This window comes from Lissotriton vulgaris, chromosome 3_1, assembly GCF_964263255.1.
Source record: "Lissotriton vulgaris chromosome 3_1, aLisVul1.2, whole genome shotgun sequence".
Taxonomy (NCBI): Eukaryota; Metazoa; Chordata; class Amphibia; order Caudata; family Salamandridae; genus Lissotriton; species Lissotriton vulgaris.
The window spans coordinates 925,518,167-925,539,714 of NC_141689.1; the positions used below are offsets into that span (position 1 = coordinate 925,518,167).

At 51.1% G+C, this 21,548-nt stretch overlaps 1 protein-coding gene across 1 annotated transcript in view; it reads left to right on the plus strand.

Moving 5' to 3' along the window:
* Positions 1-21,548, plus strand: part of LOC147727223 (annexin A1-like) — a 137,914-nt gene that overhangs the window by 35,004 nt on the left and 81,362 nt on the right. Inside the window, exon 2 of the mRNA XM_086961273.1 lies at positions 18,122-18,204. Within this exon, the coding sequence (XP_086817399.1) occupies positions 18,136-18,204 (69 nt within the window). The 5' untranslated portion in view covers positions 18,122-18,135. The remainder of the gene's footprint in view (positions 1-18,121; positions 18,205-21,548) is intronic.

Here is a 21,548-nt window from a genome sequence, read left to right on the forward strand (position 1 = left end):
GATGGAAGTCCTCATCCTGGGATCCTCACCCTCCGCCTGGGACGACTCCTGGTGGCCCCCCGCCCTAGGCAGCGCACCCAAACCAACAGGCCACGCACGCAACCTGGGCTTCATCCTGGACTCCTCCCTCTCCATGACCAGACAAGTCAACGCCGTCTCCTCGTCGTGCTTCAACATCCTGCGCATGCTTCGTAAGATCTTCTGGTGGATCCCCACCGAGACCAGGAAGACGGTCACCCAGGCCCTCGTCACCAGCCGGCTGGACTACGGCAACTCCCTCTACGCCGGAACCACCGCCAAACTCCAGAAGAGACTCCAGGGGATCCAGAACGCCTCAGCACGACTCATCCTGGACATCCCCCGTCGCAGCCACATCTCCGGACACCTGAGAGACCTGCACTGGCTCCCGGTCAACAAGAGAATCACCTTCCGACTCCTCACCCACGCACACAAAGCCCTTCACAACCAAGGCCCAGGATACCTCAACAGCCGCCTCAACTTCTACGCTCCCAAACGCCAGCTTCGATCGACCGGCCACGCCCTCGCCGCCGTCCCCCGCATCCGAAGAGCCACCACAGGGGGACGGTCCTTCTCCTACCTCGCCGCCAAAACTTGGAACTCCCTCCCGACCCACCTCCGCCTGACCCAGGACCACCTCGCCTTCAGGAAGCAACTCAAGACCTGGCTGTTCGAGCAGTAGCGGACCCCCCCCTAGCGCCTTGAGACCCTCCGGGTGTGTAGCGCGCTATATAAATGCTCTGATTGACTGATTGATGAGTCCGTTATGGATTAGATTTGAGTTTAATAATGGGTATTAGATCTGGATTGTGAGTGATGCAACAGAAGGTCTCTGAATAAGCAGTTTCTGATCTGACTTTGTGCAGCATGCAGACTAGATAAGTGTTTGAGATTGCTTGGAGGAGTGTAAAGTAACCATTTCGGCTTGTGGTGGACCATTGTGATTTATGTATGCAAATTGTGATGTTTGTCTGCTATTTTAGTGATGAACTGTGTGCCAGGTTAAGACGCCCCTAATAGAAAATGTAGTTGGGATTTTGATGAAGGGTCCTTGATTCATTAAATCTGTAGTGGAATTATGCAAGGATATTAATAGTTGGGGGGGGCGCTAGAGGGCGCACGAGCTGAATGGCCGCACTTTAGTGAGGCTCCGGCTGTCTGGCATTCCGATCCTGCTTTAATCCTTTCAAATCTGCGCCCACCCGCCTGAAACCTACCGAGGGGGAAGATTTGCTGCTGCTGCCCACCCTGTCCGAGTTTGGGGGCCCTACGACCTATGGTTGCTGAGTTAGAGCGAGTTGCAGCCGCGGCGGCCTCAGATTGGGACCTCACTGACGGCGGCGTTGGAATTCACGCGACGCACCGGCTTGCCACGTGGTGTGTAGGCCGAAGCTACCAAGCGCGCCGGCCCTGAGCACATCGCTACTCTCTGGCGGTTATTGAGGGACCACTGTCGAACCAAGCAGGACAACTGACTGGATTGATGCCCTAAGAAGCTTTTTGGCCCTCGGCGGAGCCCGGCTTGTTGGAGACGTACCGGGTACACCTGTATACTGGTGCCGCCTGCACGAAAAGCCCTCCCGTGTTGCCTGGCTCCACGGTGCGAATTCTGTGCCTGCAGCCACCGCTCTTGTCACTGTTCTGCCGGCATGGGGAAACCGGACAAACGGCAGCCCAAGCTACAATTTGAGCCCGCGGCGCAAAAGAAGGCGACCAGACAGACAGGGGATGCCGCCCACCGAGAAGCCAGACAGCGGAGGTGGCCCCCATGGTTCCGGAGATCGCCACGATGCTGCAAGAGATGCGACAGGGCTTTGCCACGGTGGTGGATAAGGTGGACAGGCTATCCGCCAGAATGGACGGCATCGTCCAAAAAATGGACATACATGAAGAGCGCTTAACGGAGGCGGAACGCCGGCTCTCCGAAACAGAGGATGCCACAACGGCACAAGCTACACGGCTTTCTCGCATGGATAATGTACTCAGGGTGATAGCCGCCAAAAATGAGGAGTTAGAAGCGAGGAGCAGGCGGAACAACGTCAGGATCACGGGCGTTCCAGAGTCGACCAACACGGGGCGAATGGAACTTTATGTTGAAAAACTTCTCATGGCCACGGTAGGCGAGGAGGCACTCTCGAAGCAATTCATTGTGGAGCGGGCCCATCGTTCCCTTGGGCCCCAACCCCAGCCCGGTGCCCCCCCGAGGCCCATCATTGCACGCCTGCTCAATTACAGGGACCGAGATGCGGCGTTGAGAGCGGCAAGGGCGAATCAAAACCTCGCCTATGAGGGGGTGTCTTTTTCCATCTACCCGGATTTTACCCCGGTGGTCCAAGAGCAACGACGGAAATTTCTGGCTGTGAAGAGGAAATTGAGAGGTCTGAATATCGACTATGCGCTGCTGTACCCCGCCAAGCTGCGGGTGACCACCAGGGCACGCAACACTTCTTCCTAAATCCACAACAGGTCGAGGACTACCTTAAAACTTTGCCTAAACGAGACCGGAGAGCTGCAAATGTGGACGGCGGACACGAATCTGGGTCGGAGTGAATGATGTTTGTGATACTACGCCCTTCGCTGCTCTAGAACGACTGCTGCTTCGACTTTGAACACTTGCAACTGACCCCCCTGGGGGACGCGGGTCGGGTGGACCCGCAGGTATCATTGTATGCCAGGCCCCCACCCCCATGTTCTCTCCCCCGCCTGGACAGAGACGGTAAGGGTGGATGCGAACGGAGGGCAGAGGAATGGGGGTGGAAGACGGTGTACCTCTGAGTACCCCGAACGGGTGTACCCCACGGACTTTACAAATTGCACTTTTGATGTTTTACTGTTGCGGGATTGCTAGGGGAGGGGGGCGGGCATCGGGTGCTGGCGAGTTGGGGGTGCTTCAGTGGGTGGGGGGAGGGCAACGCTGGTTCCGATCTCCGGATGCTGCAACTATGATGGACTGGAGATCGACCATTGCGTTAAACGAGTTGGGCCTACGACCTTGGTTACTTGCTACGGTTACGGCTGTTCTTTATTTTATGCTGCTGTTCAAGGGACGGGAGGGGATATTGGTCGAGTGGCCGACTACGGTTTGGGGCACGTCAGACGAGCTGATAACTGGACGAAGCTCTCTACGACTTACTGGGTTGGATATTTGGGTTTGTTCTGGCTCAATGGTTGGGGTTTGTTTTTTTTGGCATGTGCACAACTGGTTCTTCGACCGCCTACCTGTTTTGGGGTGCGGTGGTACATTGGAGATACTATGGAGGGGGGGGGGACTATTGGTCGCAAACAGTGGTCGGGCAGGCTGGCGCACGACGTGTATATTGGTGGACGCGTGGTTTGTCGTTTCATATTGTTTTTCGGATATGTCGTGTGCTTTCTGAATGGGGGACACCTGTTTGAATGTACTCACATGGAATGTGCGGGTGTTGGAGGATCATCGAAAGAGGAGGCACATTTTGGGCTATCTGGACCGCCATAACATACATATAGCCTTTTTGCAAGAAACGCACTTTGCACCTCACAGAACTAAAGCTTTTGGTAGCAGATGGGCTTCATGCGCTGCGTTCTCATCATATTCCTCATATGCCCGGGGCACGGTGATATTAGTGAAAAGATCTACCCCCTTTTCCATGGCTGGCTCGAAGACGGATGCGCAGGGGAGATATTGTTTGATATGGGGCAGGTTGGGACGCATGACAGTCACTTTGGCCTGTTGTTATGGGCCCAACGTGGATGATCCGCAATACTTTGAAACACTGTGGGCTGCAGTGGTGGAGACTGGGTCGCAGCACATAATTTGGGGGGGGGGATTTTAATGTGACCATGAACCCGACCCTAGACCGCTCACACCAGGCTCCACATCCCTACACAAAGGGGCGAGAGGTCCTGCGCGCCATTGTGGAAGAAAATCACCTTATAGACGCGTGGCGCGCACACTGCGGGCCGAAGGGGGAGGGCACACACTTTACCGCGCAGGCGAAATCCTGGGCTCGGCTTGACTACTTCTTCCTAACCGCTCATCTCTATGCCTCACTGACATGTGCGCGACACCTCCCCAGGACATATTCGGATCATGCCCCGGTTCATATTGCCCTGCGAGGGGCGGAATTAGGCCCCCCCGGTTACAGCGTGGCGTATGCAGCCTGCAATGCTTTTGGATGAGGAGTTTCGGGAGGAGCTTCAGGAGGAATGTTTGGATTTTTTTAAACGGAATAAGGACTCTGTGAAAGATGTTGAGACCATATGGGATGCATTTAAAGTTACACTGAGGGGATTCTGTATCGCGAAGGGCTCTGGTGTTCTTAAGGCTATTCTTACACGACTGAAAGCGTTGGAGACCCGAATGGGGCGTGCGGAGGAGGCCCTCCGTATACACCCAGACGGTGACTCGCTGGCTGAGATCAGAGATCTGATAACTGAATATTCGGATGAGGCTGCGCGCGAGGCTAGGTTCAGGCACAAGTATTGGGTCGCACGTCGATATGGGGAGGGTGAGAGGCCTGGTAAGGCGTTAGCTGCTGCAGTCAGGCTTATGAGGACGCCGACCGTCATACTGGAATTGGAAACTGCCGAGGGGCTTCTGCTCAGGGATTCCACTCAGATACTTAATGAATTTGTCAGCCATTACAGCACATTGTACGCCTCTGTTGGGGCAGGGAGACCGTCCTTAGACGACTACCTAACTGATGTGGCGCTGGGGTGGCTAAGTGACTCTCAGAGGGCCTTTTTGAGTGCCCCGTTTGAGCTGGATGAAGTCCGAGAGGCCATCATGAGTATGCAATCGGGTAAAGCCACTGGGATTGATGGCATCCCTATTGAATTTTATAAAACATACATTGACTTCATGGACCCAGTGTTGCGGGAAGTATGAGGATGCTCTGGAAGTGGGTCACCTCCCCGCGTCCATGAGAACTGCGCTGATTATCTCCCTGCTTAAGCCCGGGAAGCCTGCTTCGCTCTGCGACTCTTATAGACCCCTCTCGTTGCTGACGTGTGATGTAAAGATCCTTGCTAAGCTCATAGCCACGCGCATTAGCCTTTTATTGCCAAACTTTATCCTTCCGGACCAGGCGGGCTTCGTCCCTGGCAGGGCGACGTCCCACAACCTTCGCACCTTCTTCTCAGTGTATGACTCGGTCCATGAGGATTTGCCTATGGCAGCCATCTTTTTAGACGCCACTAAAGCGTTTGATTCGCTGGAGTGGGATTATGTATTTGGAGTGCTGGGATGCATGGGTTTTCCGGCGATTTTCCTCTCCTGGATAAAGCTGTTGTATACGCGCCCAACGGCCAGGGTCCTTATAAATGGGCAGCTCTCCCCGGAATTTCCTGTCTCTAGAGGGACTAGGCAAGGGTGCCCCCTGTCCCCCCTCCTCTTTGCCATAGCCACAGAGCCTCTCGCTGCTAAGCTACGACAACACTACAAGGACAGCGCCTTGCGATGCTACCAGAGACAGATCCTCATATCCATGTACGCGGATGATATCACGCTCTGTTAGACACCCAGGCGATAATTTACACCCCCTGCTTAGGGAATTCATTAGATTCGGGGCCCTCGTAGGAGTACAGATCAACTGGTCTAAATCTTGTATATTCCCCCCTCACGGCCGCCACACTTGCATTCCCACTGGAATATCCGCTTACATGGTGTGAAGGAGACTTTAAGTACCTGGGAATTCACATTGAGAAAGATAGAGAGGCGCTCATGAGGGCTAACTACGGTACGGCAATGAGCAAGATCAGTGATCAGGTCTCACGGTGGATAACACTTACCCTGTCAATGGCGGGGAGGGCCTCCCTCGTTAAAATGATTGTGCTCCCAAAATTGCTTTATCTGTTTCTTAATATACCCTTCTACGTATTTCTTTAAGCGGCTTCGGTCAGAATTGCTTAAATTGGTGTGGGGCGGAAAGACGTCCAGGCTCCGGTGGGAGGTGCTGACTAGGCCTTACGCTCAGGGTGGGTTCGGAGTGCCTGATTTTGAGCTGTATTTCCGGGCGGCCCAGGCCCATTTCGCCTATTTCTGGGTGAAGCAACCTAGGTACATGCCACAACTAGCGGCGGGGCATCGGCTAGCACATCCCACGCCTATAGAGGGAGCACTGTACACTGTAGTGGGAGGTAGGGATAAGACCCCTGACAAGCACGGTTACAGCTTGGTTGCACATTAGTGAGATGCTGGGCCTGCAGTTGCTTTACGCCCCCCTTCTTCACTTGACATATCACCCACAAATCCCGCTACTACAAGAAGCTGGCTTTCAGAGACTGCTGATGAAAATTCATGTGCGCACATGGGGGGACTTGTATAACAATGGCACGTTCCGCTCCAAAGATCACTTGTATGAGGGCATACAGCCTACCCCTCTCGAGATCTTCTACTACATGCGCTTGCAACATGGCCTGCAGGCCCTTACGCCTGATTTCCCGAGCGAGCCTCCTGTCCTACTTTCCTTACAGCACATATTGCAATTTGAGAAGCCCTGCAAACTTGTGTCTACTCTCTATAGATCAGTCCGTGCCAATGTTGAGTACCCTGAGCTCCCTGCAAGGGCGAAGTGGGATAGTGAACTGCCTGTTCCCCTCACTGATAAACAGTGGACGTTCTGCTTGCAGCAGACGGAACGCATCTCCTCCAGCAGCAGGTACAGGATTATTCACTACAAATTTGTGCATAGATTATATCACACACCGACACGTTTACACAAATTTGGGCTGCGGGATGATGACACCTGCGACAGATGTGGGGCTCCTGGGGCTGACTTTCTGCATCTAGCTTGGGCCTGTGCCCGGGTGCTCCAGTACTGGGACCAGGTGTTTCAGGCCCTTTCCACAATGATCAACACGACGGTGGCGCCCTCCCCCTTAATGGCTCTGCTAGGGTATGTCGAACCCCTACAGGCGGCTCACCGCAAGTATGTAGCGATGGCTCTGTTGTTGGCCAAGCGTAGGGTGGCCTGTCGATGGGGAAGGGCGCCCAAATTTAAGGAGTGGGTGAGTGACCTGGTGTATTGCCAGGAACAACTACACACATACGCGGAATTGCTGCCGCCCTCCTCCAGGCCCACAGATATCTGGGCCCCGTTGCAATGCTATTTGATAACTGAGTCTTCACATGTTGATGATGTATAAGATTGTCTTGTTGTGTTAGCGCGCTGATGGGCCGACCAGGGGAGGAAGTGTGGAGTGAGCCGGAGTCTCACTGGCCCTCATAACCAGATGAGGCACTTTTGTCCTTCTGAGTGGTCAACCCATCCCCCCCACTGCATCCAGATGTCCCCATCCTACTGTGAACTGTGACTGTCCACTGGCTACACGGCTGCCACTTGGTTCCACCCCTACTGTGATTGTCATGTTGCACATGCTTAGGTTCTGTTCTGTTTTTTTTAGGTTACAACAAAATGACAAAAGTAAGACGAATTGATGAGCTTTCCTTATGTCTGTACTGTTAATACATTACTACGCTGTTCTGCAGCACTGCATGTAGGAACTGTTGATTGACTATGCTTTCTTCTTGATTAACCATTTGCACTATAGCAGCCGGCCTCCGGGTTGTGGCAGTATGCTGTGTACATTTGACGGTACTTGCACCAAAAAAAAAAAAAAAAAGATATTAATAGTTCCTAAACTTGAGTAAAATCAAACGAGTTGTTCGTACCATGGATTAGTCTTGCTGAAGATGAGGTGTTAGAAGTGAATATTTTGTTCCAAGATGTTATGACTACTTATGATGCATCAAGATCGCTACCAAAGTTGACCATGGCAAAATGGCCATCGCTTTGCCTGTGGTCATTAGTGGTGAAGAAAAACTACTTTACATAACAGGGCAGTTAAAAGTAAGCTTTATCAATATGTTGTTGCTTTTATTTCAGTACCTACAAGGTGTGAGTTCAGGGCCATGATGGCAATGCAGATTAGAGTGCAATCGTTGGTCCAGAATTGGTGATAGGACTCTGATGGTCCACATTTAGAGATGCTTCCAAGTGTCAGTATGGGGCAATTTAATTCACAACGGAGTTGCAGACAGGAAACCAGAACGGGGTGAGGTGGGTGGGGAAGTTGTGGGGATGTGCCTCAGGCTTGACTTCTTTTTTTGTTTTTTCTCCAGGGAAAAGAGTGGGTAAGGTGCTTCAGACTTGCATACTGTCTGTCTTTTGCAGTCTGGTCCTGCATATTGAAGCAGTTAGTTTCATTCACAAATTAGACTTCATGGATGAAAGCATGGGACAAGCGCTGTGTGGGCTGCGGAGCTAAACTAGCCCCCTTGCCTACACCCAGAGCTGCCAAGATGTGTGCACCCTGTGTAAACAGTTAGTGATTTCTCCATTTCTGAAGTCTAGAGCTAAGAAGCAAGGTTCTGCTGGTTAATTGAGGAGCTGTAATTTAAAGTCCTTTCTGGATGACATCCACTAATTTGCAAGTGCTGTTTAACCCCTCCCCCACGGGACTAATTCCCCTGCTGTGCTGGAGGGAGGAAAGACGCGTGAAGGTCCCTGGTGCTCATGACTAGCTCGGCTCGTCATGCAGCACGGTGGCGCTGTGCTAACCGTTCAAATGAATTGCCCAGCACAGCAGTGGAATTATCGCCGCGTGGGCGCGGCCCAAGTGTCATGATGAGCTGAGAGCACAGCGCGACCGTGCCTCATGAAGAGCTGAGCACTTCATGAGCACGGAACGGGTTAATGCTTTAAAATGATAGAAATGGACGGCAATGTGGACGGTCGTCTGAGTCCACTCGCTCTGCACCCCTGAGGCAAACTAAGGCCATTACTACCCGCCAAACAAGTTTGTGCAAACCCAGTAAACCAGTTTCAGGCAGGGGAAAAGCAAGACTACAAGACAATCGAGGAACTGCAAGACTGAGCCGATGCAACACGAAGATATCGCACCCCGAAGCTCCCGAGACCCTGCGTAAGCAGGAGGAGAAGCCACGGCTACCAAACAGAGTAATCGCGGAAAGGAGAGAAGGCAGCCGCACAAAGAACACCCCCAACGAGCCCCTCCGGTACAGCGACCAGTGCGAGCGGAGGAGGGAAACAGGAGGTGAGCGGGGGTGTAGGCTTTGCGAAGCGGAGCAGCGGCTGGGCAAATAGAATACGGCGCAACAGCAAACAAACGCAGGGGTCTGCAGAGGGAGCCAACAAGCGGGCAAGCGGCTAATGGTGGCTAATGGTAGCGGTTTCCAACACTTACCAAGCACCCGTTTGACAACGAAGAACGGCAACTGAGACGAAACCGAAACCACTGCCGCTCATGGGGGCCGCCATTACCGGAAGTGAAGCGGCGCGTAAACAGACGCCGGAAATGGTACACGCCTAGCAGGATGCGCATGAACCGCAACCACCGCATGAACCACGCAAACTTATAACACCTCAACCGCGAACAGAGGCATCAGCTGAGGGCGGCGGCTGATAGACGCGAGGGCACAGAGGAGCTGAGGCATGAAAGCACACGACTAGGGTGAGGCGGGCGCAAAGGGAGTGTGCGAGTGTGGAGTAGCGGCAGGAAAGCAAAGAACCGCAAGAGCACAAACGCTGCGACCGTGATCTCCACTCCAGCAGGTGCGCAGGAAGGCAAAGAGGAGCACTCGGACACACATGCACACAGGCAGGGGGAGCAGAAGCAAGCGGCCAACAGGCACCACTCGGCACCCACCAACTAAGAGGGGGAAAGCGGAGGCAAGGTGAAAGTGCGTAACCACACATCGCACGCGCGTAAGAAGCGATGCGCCAACCAGCCCACTCCTGAGCCCTCAAGCCCTTGCGAGTAAGAGCCAATAAGGCCAACTACGTAGGGTCCGCTACCCGCGAGCAGACGGGGCCTAAGGACAACAAGATACCAGAAGGGTCAAAGGGAAACACCCAGCGCAACACAAGCCGCACACCCACTCAAGCTTCGCAAGGCGGACGGCGCAAAGCCGCGGCCACGAACGAGACAAAGCAAACGCTGGCAGGTCTCAAAGCCAGACCAGAACAAGGTACATTAGAGAGCCAAGCAGATACAGATCTCCAGGATCATACGCCTCATCATCAAAAGCAACTCTAGCAAGCACACCAGCAGTGACTCAAAGGGGAGGGCGACTAGGCAATATTCTGTCGCGAAGAGGCATCGGAACTATGGCGATCAATGAGGGGAAAACGGTCGGAGACCAAAAGAAGCCCAAAATAGACAATCAAGGATCCCCAATGAAAACCAAAGGCGAAACAGCCACCCTAGAGACCATCCTAAAGAGAATTAACGAGGGGAATAAGGTGGCGAAGGAAACAAAGCTAAAGGTGGAGAACATGCAACTTGAGCTGGCTGCAATAAGAGCTGATCTCCACAAAACCAACATAAGAATGGAAGCTGCAGAAGGACGAATCAGCTCGGTGGAAGATGCAACCAAGGACAATACCAAGGCCATAGCAGAATGCCAGAGGGCCACGAAGGCCATACAGAGACAGCTAGCTGAGCAAGACGACAGGGCCAGAAGAGGCAATGTAAGGATCCTGGGTGTGCCGGAGGGGGCAGAGGACAAAGCGGGCTCGTGTGCAGCCATGCTTGAGGAGATGATCCCCAAACTCACAGGCATCAATTTCGGAAGGCAGTTCGAGGTGCAAAGGGCCTACAGGGTGCCGGCAGGGAAACCAACGATGGGCAAAGGACCAAGACCAATCATATGCAACCCTCTGAGAGCGTACCAAACTGATGCCATTTTTGCTTTCGCCAGGAAAAATCAGAACCTGATATGGGCAGGCTCCAAGATAGTCCTGACCCAAGACTACTCAAAGCCAACGGTCGAGATCAGGAAGGGGTTTATGGCCCTCAGAGAAACCCTGCGGAAAAGAGGCGCCAGCTTCGTTGGCCCGGCCGGGTTCAAAGTCATGGACAAGTGGAGAACAATGGTGTTTGAAAACCCAGGAGACCTAAGACGGTATCTGCAGGGTCCACCAGCCGAGGAGATGGAGGAAACAAAAAGCCCCGGTGCAGCGAAAAGAAGCGCCTCTCCCGACGTGACCGGACAATCTGAGTAAGGCACACCACATGCAACAGGACAACATGTCTACCTCAAATAACCAAGTGACATATGAACTTGAACCTTGACCACCAGGAGAAAGGACTAGCATCATATGCCTGGTAAAATCTACCTCGACTCGGACAAAAGAGCAGGTTGGCAAAGTGCAGAAATGGGAAGCAAACAACGCTTACGATCTCGCTCAAACCTACCTCAGGACTGTGAAGGATTGCGAAAGGGTAGTCTGATACCGAAATGGAACAATGGGCCGAAAGAGAACTACTGAAACAGACTGTGCATTTTACAACTTTCAAGGCTCTACCAAATAAAGAACACAAACTTTACCTGAGGGACGATGCGGTGCAAAGGAACTTTGTTGTCGCACACCCACTCAGCAAGTAAGGGTGGGAGGGGAGGGGAGGCAGGGGAGGGTGGGGGGAGCGGGGAGCACATACATGGGGTTACTTTTTTTCACTTTCTTTTCTACTACTCTTTCTCTACAACTTCCTCATCTACATCTAGGAGCAGCAAGCGCAGGCGTAAGCACAGGCACAAACAAGCAACACAAGCACCAGAAAACGGGGGATACAGCAATCCATACAGAGCAAGGCCACACCGATCGCAAAACGTAAAACCACACAAATGACGCACAACAATCAGACAAACCTCTCATCGGACATTAAGATAGTATCACTGAATGTCAAAGGTCTCAACAGTCCGGTGAAAAGGAGGAAAGTGCTCGAACACCTCAGAAAGCTTAAGGGCGACATATTTGTACTCCAAGAGACAAGACTAGAAGCCGAGGACATAAAGCGCCTCAGAGCCAGCTGGATAGGCAATGTTATAGGGTCACCGGCACAGAACAAGAAAAATGGGGAGGTGACAATAACCAGCAAGAACTCCAAGCTAACAGTGGTAGACTCACAGGCAGACACCCAGGGAAGAACTCTTGTGACTAGCCTAAGAAGAGCGGGGGAGACAATCCACGTGGCCAACATATAATGCCCAAACACTGACGATAAACCCTTCTGGGATGGAGTGGGAGCGCAACTGCACACCCTACCACTAGATGACCTTCTTGTAGTTGCTGGCGATATGAACCAGGTCCTAGACCCAGCGATTGACAAGCACCCCCACAGACCGAGCCTAGCCACACACAGAGGCAACATCCTGAGGAATCTGTGCTCCAAACTTAGCCTGAAGGACCCGTGGCGTCTAAGTAACCCAGACGCTAGAGAATATACCTTTTACTCCAACCCACACAACTCCTACAGCCGAATAGACTACATCCTCATGTCAGAAACACACACCCACCTCATAGACCACACGGAAATTGGCCCTAGGACAATTTCAGATCACTCGCATATAAGCCTAACCCTATCAGGGAAGCACAACGAAAAACCAAATTGAAGATGGCGTTTTTGATGACCATCTGCTCACCAACATCTCTGCGAAAGCAGAGATAGAAGCGGCTATAAAAGAGAACATAACAATAAACGACACCCCAGAGACAGACCGAGAACTGCTATGGGACGCTTTGAAAGCCACCATCAGGGGGACCGTTTTGACAATCAAGGGCAGGCTAAACAAGGAAAGAAATAAAAAAAAAAATTGCAGACCTAGAAAAAGAAATTAAAAATCTAGAGAACGGCCACATAGCCAACCTAGAAGATAAGAACACCCTTACATGCCTAACTAAATGGAAGTACGAACTCAACAGAATACTGAGTGAGAGAGCAGGGACCTGGATTAATAAATACAAATCTATTAACCTGTGCACTGCAAACAAAGCAGGGAAAAACCTAGCATCCTACCTTAAGGGGAAACGCAAACAGCACTCGATTGGGGCCATTCAAGACAGTCACAACAAGGCACAGACTGCAAACAAGGACATTTTGGAAGTCTTCAGAGACTTTTATGAGGGACTATACACGAGAGACGAAACACTAAAAGATGGGGGCAAAGAACTACTAGGTAGCATATCTACACCAACGCGATCAGAAAAGGAACGAGACATCCTCGAGCTAACTATAACGGAGGACGAAATAGGGAAAGCCACAGCAAGCCTGAAAGACAACAAAGCACCAGGGCCAGACGGCTTCACGGCAGGATTTTACAAGCAGTACCTGCACATTCTCAAACCAACCATGCAAGAAGTCTTAACGAAGTGTGTCCAGAATGGACGCATGACACAGTCAATGGCGGAAGCAAACCTAATAGTTATACCAAAGGAAGGAAAGGACACCAACCAGGCAAAGAATTTTAGACCAATCTCACTTATAAACGTAGACTGTAAAATCTACGCAAAAATACTAGCAACCAGACTCCATGCATACCTACCTAAGCTTATACACAGCTCCCAAGTAGGCTACCTAAAAAACGTATGTCCCACGACACACAAGGCTACTATGCCACATAATTAACCATTCCTCCAAAAGCAGCAACGGAGCTGTCATGATAGCCTTAGACGCGGAGAAAGCTTTTGATAGGGTGTCATGGCCATACCTAGACCAATGCATGGGGAAATTTGGGCTAGGACCCAACTATAGGAAGATGGTAATGGCTCTCTACAACTACCCTAAAGCACGGGTGGTAGTAAACGGAGGCACATCAGAAATACTTCACCTAGGTCGGGGGACCAGACAAGGGTGCCCGCTCTCACCAGCTCTATTCCTGCTAGCGATAAAACCACTATTAACCATGATCAGAACCAACAAAGACATAGCAGGAATACCGGTAGAGGAAGAAACTTTTAAGCTAGCGGCATACGCGGATGACGTACTAATAGTCACAGAAGACCCAGAGAGATCCATCAAAGCGCTGATGGACACGATAGAACAATACGCCCAGGTCTCGGGGTACAAACTGAACAGGGACAAATCCGAAAGCAAACCGCTGAACGTACACATAACAAAAACAGTGTTAGGCACGTCCGGCCTAACATGGCAACGGAAGCCCATAAAATATTTAGGCCTCCTCTTCGAGAGGGACCTAAAGGCCACACTGGAACACAACGAGCAAGCCACTCTCCAGAAAACTAAGGAAAGAGTAGAAGGGTGGTCTCCCAAATTTACAACGTGGTGGGGGAGAGTTGAAGCGATTAAAATGATGCTGACACCAATGGTTAATTACATGTTGTGCATGCTGCCACTAATAAACACGGAAGACTTCCACAAAAGACTTGACAAAATGCTGAACAACTTTCTGTGGAGGGAGAAAAAGCCTAGAATAAGCCTACACAAGCTTAGATTGTCAAAAGACCTGGGAGGCCTTAACGTAACCAATTTCAAAAGATTCCAGGTAGCGTGCATAGCCAGACAGGGGCTCCACTGGCTCGACCCGAGACCGGAATACACCCCCCGCATGGCTTACACTGGAGCGGGGATTACTAAAATGCATGAACCCAGTCACCCTTCTCACCACCATCAGACACCCGGCGATCAAGGACAACCCCGTCCTAAAGAATACAAAAACAGCGCTCCTAAGCGTGGACAAATTAATGGCAACTAGCATAAGGAAAAGTCAATTCGAGTCCATCTGGCACAACCCCACAATAAAGTACAGGGATAAGACTCTGAACATGCACTCATGGTATAGACATGGAATCTCCATTGCCAACGACCTTCAGAAACAAGGCACGCACCTAACTTTTGACACCCTCCGGGAAGAGCACAACCTACAGAGCATAGAACTATACAACTTCCTGAAGATTAAGGTAGACCATCACTCATACTACACGCCGCCAAACTCAACACACTAGGTCATCAAGTGGCACACCTTTACAAAGCCCTATGCCCCAAATCCACCAAACTCAATGACCAAGTCACAAATTTTTGGGGTACAATAGCGGGTATGGTGCTAAGTGAGGACGAGAGAGCAGAGCTATGGAGATCCACCTCTAGGAAAAAGGTAACGGCAACGCTTAACCAGACCAAATTCTGGTTAGTACATAAGGCTTACTGGACACCAGCCCACCTAGCATGCATGGGGATCCGAGAGAGCGATTCCTGCTGGAACTGTGGCAAGGGGAAGGGCGACCTAGAACACTTACTCTTTAGCTGCTCTAAGGTTAGGGAATTCTGGGACAAAATTGGAACGCTAATTAACGAAATCGCAGGGGTAACCTTACACATAGACTTCCACAGCCTGGTACTGGGTTTCACTTCCCCAGCAATCACGACTATAGAAGACCGCGACCTCATTGACCTACTGCTGACTGCGGCAGTCAAAATGGTCCTAAGTAACTGGAAGGACACAGCGAAAGCCACGCCTAAAGCATGGCTTAACTGGATCACCTACCTACGAGGGGCTGACAACATTACAGCGATACACTCACCGAAAACACACAGGCAGTCGAATATGTGGGGTTCCCTAGATAACTACCTATCATCGCATAAACCGCCATAGGCGGCGAAGCTAGACCATCAGCGAAGTGACCCACCTAGCCAGTCTCTGTGCGTACAACAAGAATGTAACCTGCAACGCTCCTTTCTGTTCTCCTCCTCGACCTTTCTCTATCTTCTATCCTCCGTGGCGTGGGACCAAGGATGTCAACCAAGCAACACGAAGGGGCGGCAGACGACATCGGAAAACTGAACTTGGAAGACTGACAATCGGACTAACCTCAATAAGACTGGAAGCTGGCAGCGAACTCTTCCCCCTCCCCTCCCCGGGGCGTTTTTTCCTTTCCTTTTCTTTCCTTCCTCTTCCTTCACCCATGTATATTCTACGCTCCATGTAAATATATATTATTCTACAATAAAAAATTACAGAAATAAAAAAAAGAAATGTTAGAATGTTAAAGAACTACTCCTGTAGTAACATGCTAATCTCTTACTGCTGGGATTTTTTCTGGTTGCTGATTTCTTTAAAGCATTTGCTCGCTTATCTTTGTTTTCAGCTTTGTATGTATGGAAGCTATTCAAAAATTGTTCCAATCAGTTTTTCAACATGTGCCTACAGCGCTAACAATTTGTGGAGCATCTACCTAACCAAAAAATGAGTTGGGTGTCATGTTAATGTTATCTGACACTTAGGGTGAAGCTCTACCTTTTACTCCTCTGCATGTGAGTTGTTTGCTTTTATAATCTTTTCCTTTATTTTCTATAATATATGGATTTTTTTCTGTTTACTTTTACTGTAAAGTGAGGTTTGATCTCCAGTTTACTGGAGGGGACTCGCACCTTCTAAAATATTAGCCTCCATGGCGTCCTTCAGCAGCCCTCCCCAGGCCTTCAAGTTCTTTGACCTTCCTTCCTCGCTGATGATGGGAGGCACTGCTGGCATCTCACTTTTTCTGTTGCCATCTTAATACATGAGCTACATGATGGGACGTTTGATCTAACAAATGCCTCTGTCGTAGCAATTTCTTAAGGGACCTTTCAGCTGGAAAGTGTTTCTTTGAGTGGCTTTCGGGAGCACACTTCCATCTTCAGAAAAGGTTGTGTGACCGGTTTCATGGAAAAACTGTTTACACCTGGGACCTGTGCTCTAACATGGGAGTTATTGATGAGCCTGTTAGATCTGTTGACTTTTCACTTCTGTTGGGAAGACTCCATCCTATTCTCATGCTGGTTTTGTAGTGCTTCATCAGGTAACTACTTTTGATAGAATGACTGGTGTCATGGCTCTGCCTACTATTACTGCACAAACATTGAGCCACACTCCAGCTCCACCACAGTCGCTGTAACAATATTTTTTAAATCAGTTGCTCATTATCAGATATACCAGCCTGTGCCCCATTCCATACTTCAAATTAACTCATACACCTACTAATCATAAGCAATCTAGTGTACTGCAATAATTTTATAGGATTTCTCAAGCATTTATCCTCTCTGGTTTACCAGTCCATCTGCTTTGTAACTTGCACGCTCTCTTTTGGACCCTAGCCTACCTTCCTAAACTGACAAAAGGCTGGTTGTCATCTTACCAAAATCAGAGCTTACTTCATTCAATTTGTACTGGTTACTAAGGTGACTTGTGGATTCACATACACACGCCCTCCCCTGACTAAAACGACATTTTCTTTTTTTTTTTTTTTTTTTTTTACGCATTTTTAAGCTTTACCCCCATTTTGCAGTTTTCTCACTTTATTCTACGTTCTTGACTTAATCACTGCAATAGCATACTTATTTATTTCTGGGTTATACATTCATACCTTCTGACATTTGCCTCCAATTGATCTTTCTCAATAGCAGTTTCCGCCTACACTGATGCGCCTTAACCATCTCTGTTGGCCACATAAAAATAGCTGCTCTTCAGTGGTCCAGCTTCAAATATTAAGAGTCCATAGTAAACACTTCAAACAAGGAAGTTTACATTCCTGAACACAGCAGTCACCTGAGCTTCCAAGGCTGTTACCCCACGTTCTCCATTTCAAGATATAATCACATTCTTGATGGGCCACTGCCACTGATCTCGGGCAGAACATCCAATACTTGTCTTGCATTAAATATGTGGTTGATTTAGCTTGTATGCTGGCCAGCTTATAGTGCAGTAGTCCTTCATTAATTTTCGCTCAACTTGCACCCTCACATTTCGATATTAATATGCTATGTATGGAAGGACTGGTGGATACTTCTAGCCCTAGCTTCTTCATGTTTTAAATCTTTGCCAGGCTAGATCTGCAATTAATGCCAGTTGGTGCTATGCGACTGTGGCCATTGCCCGGTTCCTCTTTCTGACCTGATGACATAGAGCCATCCAAAGCGCCACTGTGTGTGCTGACACAGGCTCCTTTATTCCACTCCCTGTGATGTTTCAGGATCCACCAGTTTGATAAAATGCCAATCTAGTCTTCTGAAATCTTCTGGCAGTGTGGTCATGGGTCCGGGCTCCCCACTTCTCACCCAAAGTACCGGGATTTTATGGTATTTTTGTAATTGGTTGGTTGATTTCTGTAACCAGGGTAGCCTTCTCCAGACAGTTCCACTTTATTGGCAAACTTCAGCTAAAAGGAACAAAGTAGTCTTGAGTTGTGGGAGTTGAGATGGTATTTCGTGTGGAAACACACGTTGCTACATCCTAAACATTTCTGTTTCAACTGTGTTTGTGTGCATCACTCGCATTATTTGTGTTGTATCTTTAAACAGTCTGTGAAACGTTTTTTTTTTTCAGAAACCGTTTCCATCATGATGATGCAACAATTTCTCTGTAATGCGAGGTTCCTGGAAGAAGACGAAGAGTCGCAAAAGTGCACTGTGAGTTTTTTATTCTTGAGCGTGAAAAGAATGACTGCTTTCGAAGTAAAAAGTAACATTTAAATATCGTGCCATTTTCTACATAATTACCACATCACAACCTTGGAAAAAGTTATCCTCGTCTGTTCAACATGATATACATATTTTCTGATGACTTGCTTATTTCATGGTTGCTGCCTTCCTTTGAGCGTTCTGCTTTGGACTAAAAACACTCTGACGGTACCCACACTTTGTGCCAATAATATTCTGTGGGGAAGCAAAGGTACCAGTCTGTCAACCCTCTTCAGCCATTGCTTGTGTAATTTTTCAATTAGCTCTAGGGTTGGGTGCCGTTCTGCTAAGTGGAATTCTGCGAAGTGACCAAAAAACTCCACTACGTGGAGATCTGCAAGAGGTGGAGTGCATTATGTTGGAGCTATTCTTGTGCATTTTTAGCACTGGATGCTTATCACGTGCTGTAGAATCATCACAAACTGAACCACATGCAGCACAAGAGGGCGTTTGATTTTTTTGCCACTTGAATAGATGTTCTACTCAAGCGGCAGCCTCACTGGGAGGTGGTCTGGGGTAAGATTTTCCTCGTTCGCCAACTTAATTTTGTTAGCATGAGCGAGGAAAAAACTCAACTCCGCTGAATTTTTTTCAAAACTCCACACACTAAACGGAGTGGGCAAAACTCTGCGAGCGGAATTTCACACCCAGGCCTAATCTGCTTGCAACGGCCATTTATGGATAGTAACTGACATTGGTAAAGTTGTTTCATGAGTCCCCTCTAGCTCATTTTTGTTCATGTGTTGGAATAGACCACTGGTACTCAAAGTACGGCCCGGCAAGCCTTCCTTGGTGGCCTGCGGACCGTGCAGACATCGTACCTGTTCTTCTTTTTTATTTATTTTTTTTTTTTTGGTGTCAGCAAACGCTGCCTTTTGCAGCAGCCCGGACTCTCAGACTTTTCTCTGTGGGGGCCGGGGGATTCCAGTGATTGTCAGAGTGGAGATGCAGGGGCACTAAGAGGTGAAATACAACAAAGCTTAATTAACATGTAAATGGTCTTTTAACCCCTTGCATGCTGCCGCGATTCTGCGCCTGTGCGGCACATTCCGATCGTGGGTGCGGTCATGACGGCCGAGAGCCGTCATCAGCACATGAGCACTGTGTGCCATGACGGCTCCTGGCTGTCATCTGCATGCAAGGGGTTAAAGACCTGTGAAGTACTCTGGTGCGGCTGTGTGTGCGCGCAGGGGAAAGATGTCTCAGCCCAGAAAGAGGGCTGACACACACACACACACACACACACACACACACACTGGGCGATATGACAGAGGGAGATCTTCAGTGACTTTCTGGATCTTCATTGGCTACCAATTCGAAAGAGCGGTGTTTAAGTGTCTTAGCATTTGCCATAAATCCTTATTTAGCAAAGTACATAGCTAGATGTGTACTCCATTATTTGCTATACTTATCCATGAACTCTCTGCTGAAGCCTGGCCAATCTTCTATCAGAACCCCGGTTTCACAAATGCGTAGATATACATTTTCTGTCACTACAGTTAAGGACTGGAATTTTTTCCCCTTTGCATTGCAAACGGTTTGTTACAATTTAGGAAACTCTTAAAAACCCATCTAATTAGTAAAGATGCGTCTTTCTAGCTTTCTCAGCATCAGGACTCTTTCTTGGTAACTATGCATTGCAAATAAATATAAGTGTGACGGAAGGAGGGCGACGGAAGGAGGGCGACGGAAGGAGGGCGACGGAAGGAGGGCGACGGAAGGAGGGCGACGGAAGGAGGGCGACGGGGAGAGGGACAAGGAGGGTGAGAGGGATGGCGACGGGGGGGAGGGACGGCGACGGGGGGGAGGGACGGCGACGGGGGGGAGGGACGGCGACGGGGGGAGTAGGTACGGCGACGGGGGGGAGAGACGGCGACGGGGGGGAGACGGAAGGAGGGAGAGGGATGGCGACTGGGAGGGAAGGAAGGAGAGGGACGGCGACGGGGAGGGAGACGGAAGCGGGGAGGGAGACGGAAGCGGGGAGGGAGACGGAAGCGGGGAGGGAGACGGAAGCGGGGAGGGAGACGGAAGCGGGGAGGGAGACGGAAGCGGGGAGGGAGACGGAAGCGGGGAGGGAGACGGAAGCGGGGAGGGAGACGGAAGCGGGGAGGGAGACGGAAGCGGGGAGGGAGACGGAAGCGGGGAGGGAGACGGAAGCGGGGAGGGAGACGGAAGCAGGGAGGGAGACGGAAGCAGGGAGGGAGACGGAAGCAGGGAGGGAGACGGAAGCAGGGAGGGAGACGGAAGGAAGGAGGGCGACGGAAGGAAGGAGGGCGACGGGGCGACGGAAGGAAGGAGGGCGACGGAAGGAAGGGATGGCGACGGGGGAGAGACGGAAAGAGGGAGAGAGGGACGGCGACTGGGGGAGAGACGGAAGGAGGGAGAGGGGGACGGCGACGGGGGGAGAGACGGAAGGAGGGAGAGAGACGGAAGGAAAGAGAGGGACGGCGACGGGGAGAGAGACGGAAGAAGGGCGAGGGACGGCGACGGGAAGAGAGACGGACGAAGGGAGAGAGACTGAAGGAAGGAGAGAGGGATGGCGATGGGGAGAGAGACGGAAGAAGGGAGAGAGACTGAAGGAGGGAGAGAGGGCCGGCGACGGGGAGAGGGCCGGCGACGGGGAGAGGGCCGGAAGGAGGGAGAGGGAGACGGCGACGGGGAGAGACGGAAGGAGGGAGACGGCGACGGGGAGAGACGGAAGGAGGGAGAGGGAGACGGCGACAGGGAGAGACGGAAGGAGGGAGACGGCGACGGGGAGAGACGGAAGGAGGGAGACGGCGACGGGGAGAGACGGAAGGAGGGAGACGGCGACGGGGAGAGACGGAAGGAGGGAGACGGCGACGGGGAGAGACGGAAGGAGGGAGAGGGCGACGGGGAGAGACGGAAGGAGGGAGAGGGAGACGGCGACGGGGAGAGACGGAAGGAGGGCGACGGGGAGAGACGGAAGGAGGGAGACGGCGACGGGGAGAGACGGAAGGAGGGAGAGGGAGACTGCGACGTGGAGAGACGGAAGGAGGGAGAGGGAGACTGCGACGTGGAGAGACGGAAGGAGGGAGAGGGAGACGGCGACGGGGAGAGACGGAAGGAGGGAGACGGCGACGGGGAGAGACGGAAGGAGGGAGACGGCGACGGGGAGAGACGGAAGGAGGGAGACGGCGACGGGGAGAGACGGAAGGAGGGAGAGGGAGACTGCGACGTGGAGAGACGGAAGGAGGGAGAGGGCGACGGGGAGAGACGGAAGGAGGGAGAGGGAGACGGCGACGGGGAGAGACGGAAGGAGGGAGACGGCGACG